The sequence below is a fragment of the Megalobrama amblycephala genome, linkage group LG13 (assembly GCF_018812025.1).
Source record: "Megalobrama amblycephala isolate DHTTF-2021 linkage group LG13, ASM1881202v1, whole genome shotgun sequence".
NCBI lineage: Eukaryota > Metazoa > Chordata > Actinopteri > Cypriniformes > Xenocyprididae > Megalobrama > Megalobrama amblycephala.
The window spans coordinates 24,099,222-24,115,862 of NC_063056.1; the positions used below are offsets into that span (position 1 = coordinate 24,099,222).

The 16,641-nt window shown below is 34.8% G+C and overlaps 1 protein-coding gene across 13 annotated transcripts in view; it reads right to left on the minus strand.

Annotated features, from left to right (window-relative positions):
- The window catches only part of ptprub (protein tyrosine phosphatase receptor type Ub), a 272,915-nt gene that overhangs the window by 47,434 nt on the left and 208,840 nt on the right, over window positions 1–16,641 (minus strand). For 6 of the 13 annotated variants that reach the window (XM_048153155.1, XM_048153156.1, XM_048153159.1 and 3 more), the window contains exons 14-17: window positions 10,681–10,819; window positions 6,178–6,207; window positions 5,797–5,957; window positions 1,436–1,623 (exon numbers count right to left, since the gene is read on the minus strand). In XM_048153155.1, the coding sequence (XP_048009112.1) occupies window positions 1,436–1,623; window positions 5,797–5,957; window positions 6,178–6,207; window positions 10,681–10,819 (518 nt within the window). The remainder of the gene's footprint in view (window positions 1–1,435; window positions 1,624–5,796; window positions 5,958–6,177; window positions 6,208–10,680; window positions 10,820–16,641) is intronic. The other 7 variants (XM_048153166.1, XM_048153163.1, XM_048153165.1 and 4 more) reach the window with 3 other exon arrangements.

Consider the following 16,641-nt stretch of genomic DNA (forward strand, 5'->3'; position numbering starts at 1 on the left):
AACTAATTAGTATAATAACTAATTTTATATATATATATATATATATATATATATATATATATATTTATATATATATAAATTATTCAGACATTTTTGATATTTTTGATATATTTTTACTAGTGGGTGCAGGACACAGCAAAATAAAGTAAACTGTGACATATTATACCCAAAAATTCTTCAATGGACAATGGACTACCAGGAAAATTTATAAAAATTTAGAACCAAAAATTATTAAGACACTTTGACCTGACCATGTTTTGCTTAAAGGTGCCATAGAACGTCTTTTTAAAAGATGTAATATAAGTCTAAGGTGTCCCCTGAATGTGTCTGTGAAGTTTCAGCTCAAAATACCCCATATATTTTTTTAAATTAATTTTTTTAACTGCTTATTTTGGGGCATCATTAAATATGCGCCAATTCAGGCTGCGGCCCCTTTAAATTCCCGTGATCCCCGCCCCCGGAGCTCGCGACTGCCTTAAACAGCATAAACAAAGTTCACACAGCTAATATAACCCTCAAAATGGATCTTTACAAAGTGTTCATCATGCAGCATGTCTAATCGCGTAAGCATGGTATTTATTTGGATGTTTCCATTTGATTCTGAATGAGTTTGATAGTGCTCCGTGGCTAAAGCTAACATTACATACTGTTGGAGAGATTTATAAAGAATTAAGTTGTGTTTATGAATTATACAGACTGCAGGTGTTTAAAAAATAAAAATAATGACAGTTTTGTCTCCTTGAATACAGTAAGAAACGATTGTAACTTTAACCACATTTAACAGTACATTAGCAACATGCTAACGAAACATTTATAAAGACAATTTACAAATATCACTAAAAATATCATGTTATCATGGATCATGTCAGTTATTATTGCTCCATCTGCCATTTTTCGCTATTGTTCTTGCTTGCTTACCTAGTCTGTTGATTCAGCTGTGCACAGATCCAGACGTTAATACTGGCTGCCCTTGTGTAATGCCTTGAACATGGGCTGGCATATGCAAATATTGGGGGCATACATATTAATGATCCCGACTGTTACGTAACAGTCGGTGTTATGTTAAGATTCGCCTGTTCTTTGGAAGTCTTTTAAACAAATGAGATTTATATAAGAAGGAGGAAACAATGGAGTTTGAGACTCACTGTATGTCATTTCCATGTACTGAACTCTTGTTATTTAACTATGTCAAGGTAAATTCAATTTTTAATTCTAGGGCACCTTTAAGTGTTATCTGACATAATTAAGATTATTTTTTTTCTGACACAGTTTAACTTAAGATCTTGTCATATTTTATCACCATTTTTTTAAACTATAGTGAATAAACTATATTAATGAATGAAATGTACAAGGTGTCTGAATACATTTTGGTTTGACTATATATATATATATATATATATATATATATATATTGTTTAAATAAAATAAAACCTACCTCATACTCCTGTTTAAAGCCATAACCTTCTGCGGTTTTCATCTGGTTGATGTGTTGTAGGAGGTCAGCAACACGCACTGCCGGGTGAAGCTGACCCGTGTGATAGGGCGATCCTTTACGGCCACACTGACGCCTAGGCGATCCACCCAGCAGACTGCTGGACTCATTCATGGAGCTCCGTGGATCACCTTGGTGAAAATGAACAAGGCACAAACCAAATGTTTGCACAATATTTTTTCACACAGTATAAACATATACAGTAAACAGATGGGAACAGCTGTACCTAAAGTAAGCAGCTCACGAGTCTTCGAAAAGTTTCATAAAATAACCAATAAACATTTTAGAAAAATAACAAAACTCCAAACAAGTATAATAGGGTTAATCTGAGAATTATCATCCCCTTATGGCACTTCATCTTCAGTGTTTATAATTGGTATTCATAAATATGATCAGGGAGCAATTATGAATTCATGACTAGGGCTGTGTATTCAAATAAATTAGTAGTCTGCTACTCATTTCTCAACGGAAATAGGAAAGAAGAAACCCAGACAGTATATTCCATGCAGTAGACACTTTAAATGTGGCAAGACAGCTCTGAGACGTGCCATTAAAACTTCATTTTGATCAAGAGATCTCTCTCTTAGAGACATCAACTATTCAGTGCCTGCAGAGTCAGATACCTTTGAATCGGATATTATTAGCATTTTATTTTGCCTGCTCTAATTTCTTTCATATTGAAATCCTCGACCATGATGCCTTTAAGGATGAGCTTCTGGTGCAGATCTGAGTCCATTTGCATCTGATAAACTAGCTGTGTGTGTTTTTTAAGTATACTATTTGTTCTCTCTCTTACTGGTTTGCACGGATTTATGTTTATATTAGGATTTATAGTCTTATGTCAGGGGAGAATGGGTGTTATATTGGGATGTGGACAACACTAAATCTCATATTTAAGAGCTGTGAAAGATTGAGCGATTACGGAAAGACTGTGGCTTTGATGAATCTTTCACACTGACTACAAATGAGGACAAATTAACAGAAGCTTACCTAGTCCCTGAGCCTCACTTTAACTGTGTACGTGACTTAAAGTCTCTAACTGTTCATTTGCGCTCTTTGCCGTTAGCGCCTGGTACTCTCGCTTTTAGCACCCTGTGATTGTGAGGGAAAAAATGTAAGAGTTCTTGCACAGTACAAAAATAATTTCATCATTATGTTTGTTTATATCCATTTTCTGTCTTTTCTTCTCAAGGTTTTCAGAGTTGCAACTAGTTCTTTCATCAGTTTAATCTCAAATGAATTAAGAGTGCTGGATTATGGCTAATCAGGGTTCCCACTCTTTTTCAGAGATCATTTTCCAGGAAATTTAAAATTTCATTATGAAGGGAATCAAAGACTAGGATTACAGATTCATGACCTAAGGTAATATATTCCAGAAGTTTTTAAAAAACGTATAGTTTATGTTTTAATTTACAATATATAATTGACAGTATTCAGTCTATATTTATAACGTATTCATATTATATTTATAAACTAATCCAAACAGTCATAAGTAATCTAATGAATTATTATAACATAAACAAGATTTCACAATTGCATAAATAATGCTATGAGATTAACGTTTTAAAATAATTACAATACTGAATAGTAAAAAAAAAAGAACAGATACTTTTAAAATTGCCATCAGTAGGTGACAGCAAATAGCATTCTTAATGAGTGAGTCATTGGAGTCATTATTTCAAATGATTTGTTCAAAACTTTTATGCATTTATGAACTAAGAAAATGCCGGTCTGATCAGGTCATTGAATCACTTTCTCAAATGATTCGTTCAAAAACACAGATTCGTTCAGAAACAAAACCCCACCCTTCGGCTTTGTTTTTTTTGGAGAACCAGACAATGTTTTGTCTAAAATGTAAGTAACTTCTCGTTTAGTAAACTGTTGCAGAAATACTGTTGCTATTATATTACCGTAGACAAAACATATAGCACACCCTTAATTTTAAACAGGACTGAGCTAAAGTCTTTGCCTAAAACTCGTGTTTACTGATAAATTTAATTAACTGATAAATAGTTAATTGTTTCTGACAAATTGTAAACTGTTTGAACAAGAGCATTTGTTTTAAACAAAGAAAAAACTTTCCAGGACAATCAGATTTTTCCAAGACAATTGATGCTTTCTCACATTTTCTATGTGTTTTCCAGGACTGGAAAATTGTTCATTACTTGTTCAAGGACACGTAAGAACCCTATGCTAATTAAATGTATTATTGTTCCTCCAAATAATTTAAATTCTGTAATTATTTACTCAACCTCATGTCATGTTACATCTTTTTCATATTGAATACCAAAGAAGAAATAATCACTTTTTAGTAAAATTTCAATGCTATTTTTATATTTGATCTTTTTTCATTTCAAAATGAATGGAAAAAATAGCATAAAATATAAAATAAAAAACTATCATATAGTAGTCTATATGAAGCCATGCTTTGTGTGAGGAACTTGAAATCATTTTTCACTGACAATCCAAGAACATGATCATTCAAACATTTTTGTGAACTGAATCAACCAATTCATTGAAAAAGAACTGGATATCAATACTTCTGAGTTCACACAGTCAAGATTTTCTGAGAATAATGATTAAATGTATGACTGTTTCTCACACAAAGCAATGGCTTCAGAGGACTTTAATCACACTTTTATGGTTCCTGGTGTCATTTTGGAGCTTGACAGCCGCAGTCCTCATTCACTTTTCTTTAAAGTGATATTCTTTAAAAATTCTCCTTTCATGTTTCATGGAAGAAAGAAAGTCAAATGTGTTTGGAACAACATGAGGGTGAGTAAATGATGACAGAAATGTCATTTTAGGGTTGAATTTCCTTCAACACTTTAGCTTAAGTTTTAGACCTACTTGAGTTCCCATCATGCACTGCGGCATTATTCAGTTATATGGTTTACTGTTTGCTGTTTTCACTTACGCTGTTATTGATGTGTTAGTTGTCACTCCCTGTTATTTATCATGGGTATTAGTGCTGTAGTCATTGTTTCGGTTGGTGTAATGCAATGTGCAAATTCATTTAACTGGAATGAATAAGTGGAAACAAAGCAAGACATGTGCATGCTACTTGGTTATTTGTTTTTTTTGTTTTTTGATGCATTGCTTCATTAATAAAGCAGATTATATATAGTTCATTCAACTTTTTGCTCAACAAACAATCCTGAATTATTCTACTATTACACAGGGAGCTCAAATATTAAAAACCATGTTTTAAGGCACAAATTAAACTTAAAGGAATAGTTTACCCTAAAATGAAAACTGTGTCATCAATTATTTATTCTCATGTCGTTCCAAAAACCCATAAGAGTTCTAATGCTTCAAAACGTTCATAAAGAGATTGGAAAATAAATCCATATAAACCGAGTGGTTTGATCTAAGTCTTCTGAAGACACACGATCGCTTTATTTGATGAATACATTTAATATAGGTTTTATTCCCATGTAAACACTGATCAGCAAACATACATAGAACACTCAAATATGGTAAACAGAAGCTCAACCGTACATGCTTGCCACATGATTCATATGGATTTCTTTTACAATCTTTTTATGAACGGTTGAACCTCAGAGATTTGGGTGAACAGACTTTCAATGGAGGGACAGAAATCTCTCAGATTTCATCAAAAATATCTTTATTTGTGTTTAGAAGAAGAAGAAAAAAAGTTAAATGGGATTGGAACCGATGTCTTTTTCTTATTGAACTCAACTGAGAGAAGTCGCTTTTTTCTTTTTAGTGAAATTTCAAAGAAATTTCAGAGCTCTTTAAATTTCAAAATGAATGGGAAAAATTGTATATAAAAATATCAAAAAAGTAGTCTATATGATGCTTTGTGTGAGGAACCTTAAGTTGTTATTCGCTGAGAAGCTGTCAACCAATGAATGAATCATTGAGTTGAACCAGAAAACAGGATCATTCAGACCAGTTTTGTGAACTGAATCAACCGATTCATTAAAAAGATTTGACTCAAAAGAACAATTTTTTTCTGAACTTGACATCAATACTCAAGACTTTCAGTCAATAATGACTAAATATCTGACTGTTTCTCACACAAAGCATATGGATTCAGAAGACTTTAATCATAATTTTATAGTTCCCGGTGTCATTTGGGTGTCATCCTATATAGACTTTCAATGGAGTGACAGAAATCTCTCAGATTTCATTAAAAATATCTTCATTTGTTTTTTCAAAGATGAACAAAAGTGTAATGGGTTTGGAATGACATGAGAGTGCATAATTGATGACGAAATTAAAATTTTTGGGTGAAGTTCATGATGAGGTGTGTGCGTTTGTGTTGGGTCACGTCTTACTGCGTGTGCTGCACGTATGGGTGTCCATAAATGACAAGGCCATCCTCTCGTCCTCCTGCAGAGTGCTCTGATCAGTGAAACTGCGCTCCATGGAGCCCATCATATTACTCTTCTCCTGCCTGTACGTAATGGGGGTCTTATTCATGTTCACCGGCTTCCTACTGAGGAGACAGAGAGAAGAGGGCGAAGAGAGAAGTGGGGGTGGGGGGGTCGGGGGGTGAGAAATGGAACGTGAAGGAAATGAGAGAGAGATGAGGCGAATTAGGGGAGTTGGTGAGAGAGAGAAAGAGAAGATCATCACTCCGCTGCCACCCCCTCTCTAAAAAGCGCACAAAAAAGCCATGAGAAATGATGATGTGCAATGGAAAAGAAGCCACTTACGGATAATAAGAGTATGAGTAGTAATCCCTTCTGGAGAGAGAGAAGAAAAAAAAAATATAGGAAGAGAAGAAAGGGGAAAAAAGAGAACAAGAAGAAGAAGGGACATGAGATGCAAGCACTGGCAGAGCTCTGATTTGAGTGAAAAATGGCAAGCCGTCAGCAGCTTGCATTTGCCACGCGAGTAATGGGACGCATGCAGATATGCACAAAACCTCAGCCAGAGCGGGAAATGGCGGCCTAATCAAATACGTCGTCTTGTTCCTTTTAACGACTTTAACAAAGTGCCGTGCTGAGAGGGACTTTTATATTCGCTCTCCGCAGTGGTGACTTCACTCCGCTAAATTGTCCAATGAAACGCTTGGAGAACACTTCCATCTGCTTTCGTATTTCAAACATTTTTCAACTCCATTTTGGGGTGCATTTGGATTAAATGGCTTAAAACGTTCTGTCTTACACAAAGGCCCAATATCTCTCTTTCCATTTCAGCGGGAAGGACTCCCATCGCTAACTGAAGTAGGCGCGTTACTGTGACACTTTATCTCTGGCTAAATGGCTGCGCTGAGGGTTTGCTGCACTCAAACGTTTAGCTTGTATAAACGTTTTTTTCTTTTCACCCCAGTAGTCAGAAAAAGAAAAAGAGAGGCTTAGGAGGTATGTTCTGATAATTTTTTCATGTTAAAGATAAATAAAATGCTCAAATGCAAACAAATTAGCCATAATATTTGAGATAGAAATACCAGATTGAACTAGGTGCTATTGAATGAAAATCTTGACTGTGTGAACTGAACTCAGGTGCTCAAGCTGGTTTGTTTCTGGTAGCTGGTTAAAAGATGGATCCCCTCCAGCTTAACCAAGGTGGTCTAGCAGACTTACAACTGCTGGTCACAAGTTAGGAATAATTGATCATTTTTTAAATTAATTTATTAATAAATTAATACATTTTTTAATGTTTTTGAAAGAAATCTCTTATGCTAACCAAGACTGCTTTTACTGGATCAAAAATACAGTAAAAACGATAATGTGAAATATTTACAGAAAAGAACTGGTTTTCTATTTGAATATATTTTATAATTCAGCTTTTCCATCACAGGAATAAATAAAATATACATTTTAAAATATATTAAAATAAAAAATAGTTATTTTAAATTGTAATAATATTTCAAAATATTACCATTTTTACTGTATTTTTGTTCAAATAAGAGACTTCTTTAAAAAAAAAATTAAAAATTAAAAATCTATTCCAAATGTTTGATTAATAGAGTAAACATGATGATGAAGAGGGTCCAAGAGGTCAACCACTTAAAGGGTTAGCTCACCCAAAAATGAAAATTGAGTCATTTATTACTCACTCTCATGTCGTTCCAAACGCAATATATTTTTAGATATATTAAGATATTTTTGATGAAATCTGATGGCTCAGTGAGGCCTGCATTGCCAGCAAGATCATTTCCTTTTTCAATGCCCAGAAAGCTACTAAAGACATATTTAAAACAGTTCATGTGACTACAGTGGTTCAACCTTAATGTTATAAAGCGACAAGAATACTTTTTGTGCGCCAATAAAACAAAATAATGACTTTATTAAACAATATCTAGTGATGGGTGATTTCAAAACATGAAGCTTTGAAAGCTTCATGAAGCTTCGAAGCTTTATGAACCTTTTGTTTCGAATCAGTGGTTCGGAGTGCGTATCAAACTGCCAAAGTCCTGTGATTTCAGTAAACAAGGCTTTGTTATGTATACGTTTTTCGAAATTTTCGACTTTGGCAGTTTGATACACACTCCGAACCACTGATTTGAAACAAGATTCGTAAAGCTTCGAAGCTTCATGAAGCAGTGTTTTGATATTGTTAGATATTAGATATTGTTGAATAAAGTCGCTATTTTATTTATTTATTTATTTATTTTTGCCGCACAAAAAGTATTCTCGTCGCTTTATAGCATTAAGATTGAACCACTGTACTCACATGAACTGTTTTAAATATGTCTTTAGTAGCTTTCTGGCCACTGAAAAAGGAAATGATCTTGCTGGAAATAGAGGCCTCACTGAGCCATCAGATTTGATCAAAAATGTCTTAATTTGTGTTCTGAAGATGAACGAAGGTCTTACGGGTGTGGAACGACATGAGGGTGAGTAATAAATTACAGAATTTTTGGGTGAACTAACCCTTTAAAAGAGCTAGAAATGCATGATATTGCAGCATCATATTGTTGTTGTTGTTGAGATTAGAGATTTTTTAGAACACTATGATTTAGACAAAATAGTAAAGTATATATTTAATTTAATAATATTTAATCATTTTCTAATTATAATAACAAAAACAACAACAATAATACTTTATCATTATTATTATTAATCAGTTTTAATATTGGTATAACTTTTTTAGAGATTTAGAACACTATTTCTTTAGACAAAATATTATATTATACTGTAATTTTAATATTTTTTCTCAAATAAATGGGACATAACATGAAAATAATTATCAGCTTATCACGCATGCCTAAACAGCAATAAACCATCTAAAACTGACATAACATACAAAAGTCTAAAATAGTAGCCTCTAGTCTAGGCACTATTCATGCATGTGAGAAATTCATATGAAAAACAGAATGTGAATGGTCTTTATCTGTTCCTGAAGATGAATCTACTGTATGAGATGACCATTGCGTAGATTCATCTTCAGTGATTGGTGCTGTTTGAGGAACGAGAGGCCCATGTCTCTCATTTGCCACTGGATCTGATGACCTTTTGAGAACCGTGGGCTAATTATCTCTGAAAGCACACTTTTTCCATCCCAATTATTGGTTCATTTCTGGTTCAGGGCGGCAGCGGGCAGGGCCTAATTAAGTGAGTAATTGAATTGCGTTTCTCTTTAATTAAATATTTCACACTCAGATAATCTCAGAAGATGAAAACCCTTGGCAATCTCTCCACCGATGCACTTGAGAATGCAGGGAAGAACACCTGGGTGCCCTGCAATGGGTAGGTTTAAGTTAGTCATAGCTGAACGCACAATAGCTTGGTCTCTCAGGAACAGATTAAGTCTCATTTAAATAACACCTTCACAAGAAATATTTGAAAATGGCCCACAGGCTTATAACTGTCAGCGTCTATGACATAAAGGCCTAGGAAAATTTGAAGTGTTTCTTTGTATTGCAACACATACTGTGGCTACTAAAAGTTTTTGGACACTTACGTCAAATGTTAAAATGTAGGAATGTCACTGCATACAAAATACAATCTATATATATACAGTGCCCTCCACAATTATTGGCACCCTTAGTAAATATGAGCAAAGGTGGATGTGAAAACAATTCTGCATTGTTTATCCTTTTGATCTTTCATTAAAAAAATTCACAAAATTCTAACCTTTCATTGAAGGAAAACAGTTGAAAGTGGGGGGAAACTCACATTATGAAATAAATGTTTTTCTCCAATACATGTTGGCCACAATTATTGGCACCCCTAGAAATTCTTATGAGTAAAATATCTCTGAAGTATATTCCCATTTATATTTAAAGAAGAAGCACCAACATGGAGCTGGAATCTGAAGGATCTGGAGAGATTCTGCATGAAGGAATGATCTCTGATCTCTTGTCAGGGGTTCTCCAAACTCATCAGGCATTATAGGTGAAGACACAGAGCTGTTATCTTGGCAAAAGGAGGTTGCAAAAAGTTTTGAATAAAAGGGTGCCAATAATTGTGGCCAACGTGTTTTAGAGAAAAACATTTATTTCATAATGTAAGTTTCCCCCCACTTTCAATTATTTTCCTTAAATGAAAGGTTATAATTTTGTGAATTTTTTGAATGAAAGATCAAAAGGATAAACAATGCAGATTTATTTTCACAGCTGCTTTTTCTCATAATTACTAACGGTGCCAATAATTGTGGAGGGCACTGTATATATATATATATATATATATATATATATATATATATATATATATATATATATATATATATATACACTTCCATTCAAAAGTTTGGGGTTGGTAAGATTTTTTAATGTTTTTAAGAAGTCTTCATGCTTATCAAGACTGCATTTATTTGATCAAAAAGACAGCAAAAACAGTAATATTGTGAAATATTATTACAGTTTACAATGATTACAAAAATTAACTGTGACTTTTCAGGATTTTCCGATGAATAGAAAGTTTAAAAGAACAGCATGTATTTCCAATATAAATCTTTTCTAACACTATAATCGTCTTTACTGTCACTTTTGATCAATTTAATGCATCTTTTCTGAATAAAAGTAATAATTTCTTTTGGAAAAAAAAAAAAATGACGCTTTGGGGGTCAGTTTTATATAAAACTGACCCCAAAACGTTTGAACGATACTTTTTTATTATTTCATATGTTTTATGAAACCTAAAGCAATGACAATGAAACTGCATGTGAAATTGTGACTTGAATGTACAAATACGTTTTGCATCACAGTCATGATTTAAAGCAAAGCATGCTTTGGCTCTCACATTTTCATCATACCCAGTGGAACTCACCCTTTTTTAATGATTATGATAATTGCTCCCAGTAGCAGTATCAGGACCACCAGCCCACCAGCACACACTCCTAGGATGAGCCCCATCTCCTCTGAGCGCTGAGTGACCTCAAGAGCTCGCTGATGGTCTTTACAGGCGGCTAAAGAAACAACACACACACACATATAACTTTTGAGGGCACCAGCAATTATTTATAAACATACAAATCAACATGAATTTACATATTAACCAGCAAAGAAAACAAAAACACACAGATTCAAAGTCCTGAGAAGAGAAAAGAGATTCAAATGAGGCCTGAAGGAAAATAACATTTTATACCAGATTAAGACAGTCACACTGGTCACCAAGCTAACTAACATGTATGATCTCAACACTAAAGAACCATTTACACTAAGGACAATAACTATAACAATAGATTTAATAATACTATAATAATTGGGAAGTCTACAACTTAAACGATAAGGACAAAGAGGAACAATGTAATTGGAATCATTTTCAGAGCAATTTTTCCAGCTGATGAAAGATACAAACATTGGCAGCCAATCAGAATCCACCTAACTTTAAACAGCTCGAACATTTAAAGTGGCAGATGACAGATTGGCAGTGCACCCTTCTAAAAAAAAAACAGAGTGCTATCATGCGTTGGTTGGATACTAGTTTAGTTGTTGTTATCTTTATAGTTATCATTCTTAGTAAGATTTAAGAGCTAACAGGGCTAAAATGTGGTCAACTAACTGTAACAAGACTAACTCTAACCAGGTGTGATGGTGTGAAGACAGAAAAATTGGTTGTGTCGATCAAATGGATTGTGCGGCATTGACATGAGTACAGCTGATCGAGCTCTTAAACCAACTGATTACACTTTATTTTAAGGTGTCTTGGTTACAGTGTAATTATACATTTAAAGGTGCCCAAGAATGCTTTTTCACAAGATGTAATATAAGTCTAAGGTGTCCCATGAATGTGTCTGTGAAGTTTCAGCTCAAAATACCCCATAGATTTTTTTAAATGAATTTTTTTAACTGCCTATTTTGGGGCATCATTAACTATGCACTGATTTTTTCAGCGCGCCGCCCCTTTAATTCGCATGCTCCCTGCCACACGAGCTCTCGATTATATTACAGCACAGTTACAAAGTTCAAACAGCTAATATAACCCTCAAATGGATCTTTACAAGATGTTCGTCATGCATGCTGTATGCATGCTTCGAATTATGTGAGTAAAGTATTTATTTTGATGTTTATATTCGATTCTCTATGAGTTTGAGGCTGTGCTCCATGGCTAACGGCTAATGCTACACTGTTGGAGAGATTTATAAAGAATGAAGTTGTGTTTGTGCATTATACAGACTGCAAGTGTTTAAAAATGAAAATAGCGACGGCTCTTGTCTCTGTGAATTCAGTAAGAAACGATGGTAACTTTAACCACATTTAACAGTACATTAGCAACATGCTAACAAAACATTTAGAAAGACAATTTACAAATATCACTAAAAATATCATTTTATCATGGATCATGTCAGTTATTATTGCTCCATCTGCCATTTTCACTGTTGTTCTTGCTTACCTAGTCTGTTGATTCACCTGTGCAGATCCAGACGTTACTGGCTGCCCTTGTCTAATGCCTTTCATAATGTTGGGAACATGGGCTGGCATATGCAAATATTGGGGCGTACACCCCGACTGTTACGTAACAGTCGGTGTTATGTTGAGATCCGCGTGTTTTCCGGAAGTCTTTTAAACAAATGAGATTTACATAAGAAAGAGAAAGCAATGGAGTTTGAAACTCAATGTATGTCTTTTCCATGTACTGAACTCTTGTTATTTAACTATGCCGAGGTAAATTCAAATTTTGAATCTAGGGCACCTTTAAGTACTGGTAACTACATGTACTTACTATAGGATTAGGATTAGGGTTTGGTTTAGTTGCATGTAATTATGCATAATTTATAGTTATTACTATAGTAACTATCACATATGTAACAATGACACTGTAAAATAAAGTGTTACCAACCAACTTGTACCAGGTAATAACAAACTAGAATCAATGCAAAACAGAAAAGCTGGATTCTTCAGCAGGTTTAAGCAGATTTAAACAGATAATCAAAGTGAAAAACAGAAAACAAGAGACCTATGGCCATCCACTGACAGAAAGAGTGAACGAGGCAAGACGAAATTGAAAAACTGAGTAAACAGCCCCTACAATCTAGGCTTGAGTCAAAACCCAAAATGCAGTCATGAGCCATGGTGAAAGAAATAAAAGATCTCTGGCAATTCTGAGGGGGCTCCTTCAATCTCTCATCAAGAGACGTTTCTCTACTGTACCACGCAGATTGCACGCCTCTTCTGTGGCGCGAGTGCCAACTGCACCCGGTCAGCTATTTATCCCAGGCACCTGTCTCCATTGACAGCATGTGGGCAGGGGTCATTTCACAATCTGAGGCTCCTGGGGAAAGCATGCCTCTCTGTCACACCGAAGAATGAGACTGTGTGATCCAAGAGAGAGAGCAAAGAGAAAGTGTGCAAATGTAGCGGAGCCCGAGGCAAATTGCCCTGACCTGGACACGCAGCAGCTGGGCTATTTATACTGTTTTCACACACTCATGCTTGTACGGCAATGTTTTATATGTTTTTGTGGGTTTTTCTGTTGATGAGAATGTGTGGAATTCTGTATGTTCTGCTGTTTTCACAAAAACATCAAATTTAAGTTCAATTGTTACACTAAGACAGTAGGCTTTTCCAAATGAGATCCTAATCATAATAAAAAATCTAAAAGATATACATCTAAATGATATATAACTGTTACATATCACTCCCAGAAAGACGAAGACGAATGTAGAAATCCAACAAGGTTTATTAACAAGGCTTAAAGGTAATCCAACAACGTAACAGTGTGTTACAAAGCAGGTTCACACAAGCTTTCACACAAACAATACCGGACAACTAAAGGGTGAAAAGGCAGGAACTTAAATACAAGGTTAATAAGGGAACTAATGATGAACACCTGTGATGATTAAATGAATTACCATGACAACTAAAAGGTGGTGGGAAAACAGAACAAAGGAATACATGTGACATGAAAACAAAACTAGAAGTCCATGAAACTAAGATAAACAAGGCATAACTGTAACAATAATAGAATTAAAATTTATACTTTCTAATTTTCCTTGGACCTATAAAAGCTATTTCATTGGCTAACAGAACTATAATGCTGAAATTATACTACTGGTTTAATATGTTTTCTAAAGAATGATAATTTTCTCTGTCTACTCTCATCTATGCCATTAAAAAATAACATTATTGCTTCATGTCTTATGGAAACTGTAGAAGGAATTATGAGAGACACATTAAGATGCAAAAGTATAATTTATAATCATGCGGTCCATGAAATATATCATCAAGCAGACACTTTCCTCGAGGCAGAATTTCAGCTGTTACACTATTCATTTAATTTGCAGAGGCAAGCAGGTCTGTTGCATCAATTTACGACTAATGGCAAGAAGAAAAAAAAAAAGAGGCAGATAAACTCACAGGCAAACAACCTGTGACATAATCCAACCTCCCATTCCTCTGCAAACTGAGTGTAATTTCCAACCACACTGCTGGTTCCAAGAAACCACTAAGTACTGTAACTATTTAAACGAATAGCCGGTTACTTGTCAATGAGGCCATGTCTTAGTCAAATCACAGTGGGAGTCTTACATCTTGTTGAAGAGGGACTAGAGATCTTCATACTCTGCCTAGAGTTAGTGCTTCCCTAAGATCTCAGTGGCCTGAAAGCTACAGGGCTCTATGAAAAAGAGAGTGAGCTAAAGCCTGAGGAAAAAGGTCTGCTTTAGGGCTCCATGCAAGGCCAGGGCTAAAAATAAGTCACAACCATGTGGAGGGATGTGGGGCAGCAAGAAAAAGAATTTGCCACGGTGCTCTCTGCTCCCTCAACTGCCAAAGGCAGTTTCAAAACTTCCCCATCTTTCTGTGACAACGGCTTACTCAGAGTGGTGAAGAAATGCTTCTGGAAACTGAGGAGCTTTGTTTTTTGCCTTTTTTCTGTTGACTGAAGTTACAAAATGGCATTGGATTGAGTCATAAAAAATATGTCATTATATACCAACCCTCATGTGGTTGCAAACCTGCATGAGTTTCATTATTCAGTGGAAAACAAAAGGAGGAATTCTAAAGATTGTGCTGGTCGTTTTAATTACAATGAATCATTTACTGGAAAGATCCCCATCAAAAGAGATTCATTCAACATTTTCAGTGAATAACAAATTAAATTTTAGTCTGTTCCTCACACAATGCTATTATATGACTTTAGAAGACTTGCAATACGGTGTGCATGGCGTACAGTCGTACGGACTACTTCTATAATAACTTTATGGTACTTCTGAGTTTTTGAAGTTTAAGAGCCAGTCATCCAGGTTTGTAAAGATATGAGATGACAGACATTTCTAAGTGTTGGGAGGGAGAAGGGTTTATTTAAAAAGTAGCGTAATTTTAGACCATTCCTACCTTTTCAATCCAAAGCAACTTTCTATGTGACAGACTTTATATATCTGAAGACAACAGAGACTATACTTACACAACCCCCCATGGAGACCCCACATTACTCTAGACTTGAGAAGTCAGACTCCCACAGGAACCTTCTGAAAAGAGCCCAACCATGAATTATCTTAGAAGAAACTATCTTCTTTTTATAGACTATAGCGCTTCGTTGCAAATCTCCACAGATACAGCCACAGATTTGCATCCAAGGCATCAATACAGTGTGCGTCTGTATCAGACTGATAACAGTATTAAATATACATAATACTTCAGATGTCAACAGTGAAGAGTTCTGATCTAGATGTCTTACGTCTACAATTAAATGCTCTAAAAACTGCTAAAAAACAAAACTCTTCCAAAAATGGTGAGAGAGTGTAAAATGTAAATGTATCAATTAGTAAAAAATAATCAAGTGAAAAAAGCAGAAATCAATGATTTGCAAACAGCTTTTGAACTACTATTAAAATTAAATAAAGATATTTTTATATTACTTTTTTATCAATATTTTTTTTAACCATTTATATCTTTGTCTTGTGTCGAGCACAAATATCTTAGCATACCAAGAAGCAAAATCACATTAGATTAAATTTTAAATTTTTTCAATTCAAGCATAAACCTCAGTAAAAAAAAAAAAAAAAAAAAAAAAAAAGACAATGTCAACATAATAACTCTACCGTAACAGGTAAGTACAATACTCCAAACATAAGACAAGATTAAAATGCAGGTTCATGCATAATCTTCACAATAACAGCTAAATCATGAGTTCTTAATTAGGTATTAAATGTACTCATCGCATGAAATATAGATGGGAAAACATCTATTAAAGTTTGATGCAAACCTGATCAGATTTTTATCGCCATGCTGAGTTTCCTTTCAGAATATCAATTAAGCCCAACACAGGCATGAAATTTGTTTCAAGATTAATGTGAGCACCTGCTGAGCGCACCAAAAGTGGAAATTAGCACTTGGAGTTACAATGAAAGTCTATTGTTCTGTGAAGATTGCCAAGGGACTGTTAATTAAACTGTCACCTGTGCAAGGAAATGGTAGTCTTGGCAGCTAAGTTTTGTAAGACTATACAATTTGGTTGCATTTTGAGCACATCGGGGTGTCTGTCAATCTTCTTGTAGACCTTGACTGTTGATTCATAGGACATGTATGTGGTCAATCAAAATCAACAACCTCAATTATGGATTCCTTCTTGTCTAGACCCTTTATTAGAGACCCTAATAAATGAATTAAATGCAGTGAAACAGTTTCTTGCCCCTCAGTTTCTTAGCACTCCGTTAATTTGTCGAGGAAGTCGAGAGAGCTCTATTATGTTCATCAATATGTTGGCGTGTTAGCCTACATCCCAAATGTTTGTCTGTCTGTGCCCACTGAGCAGATGGGACGACAAAACTGGCCTAAAACGTCCACT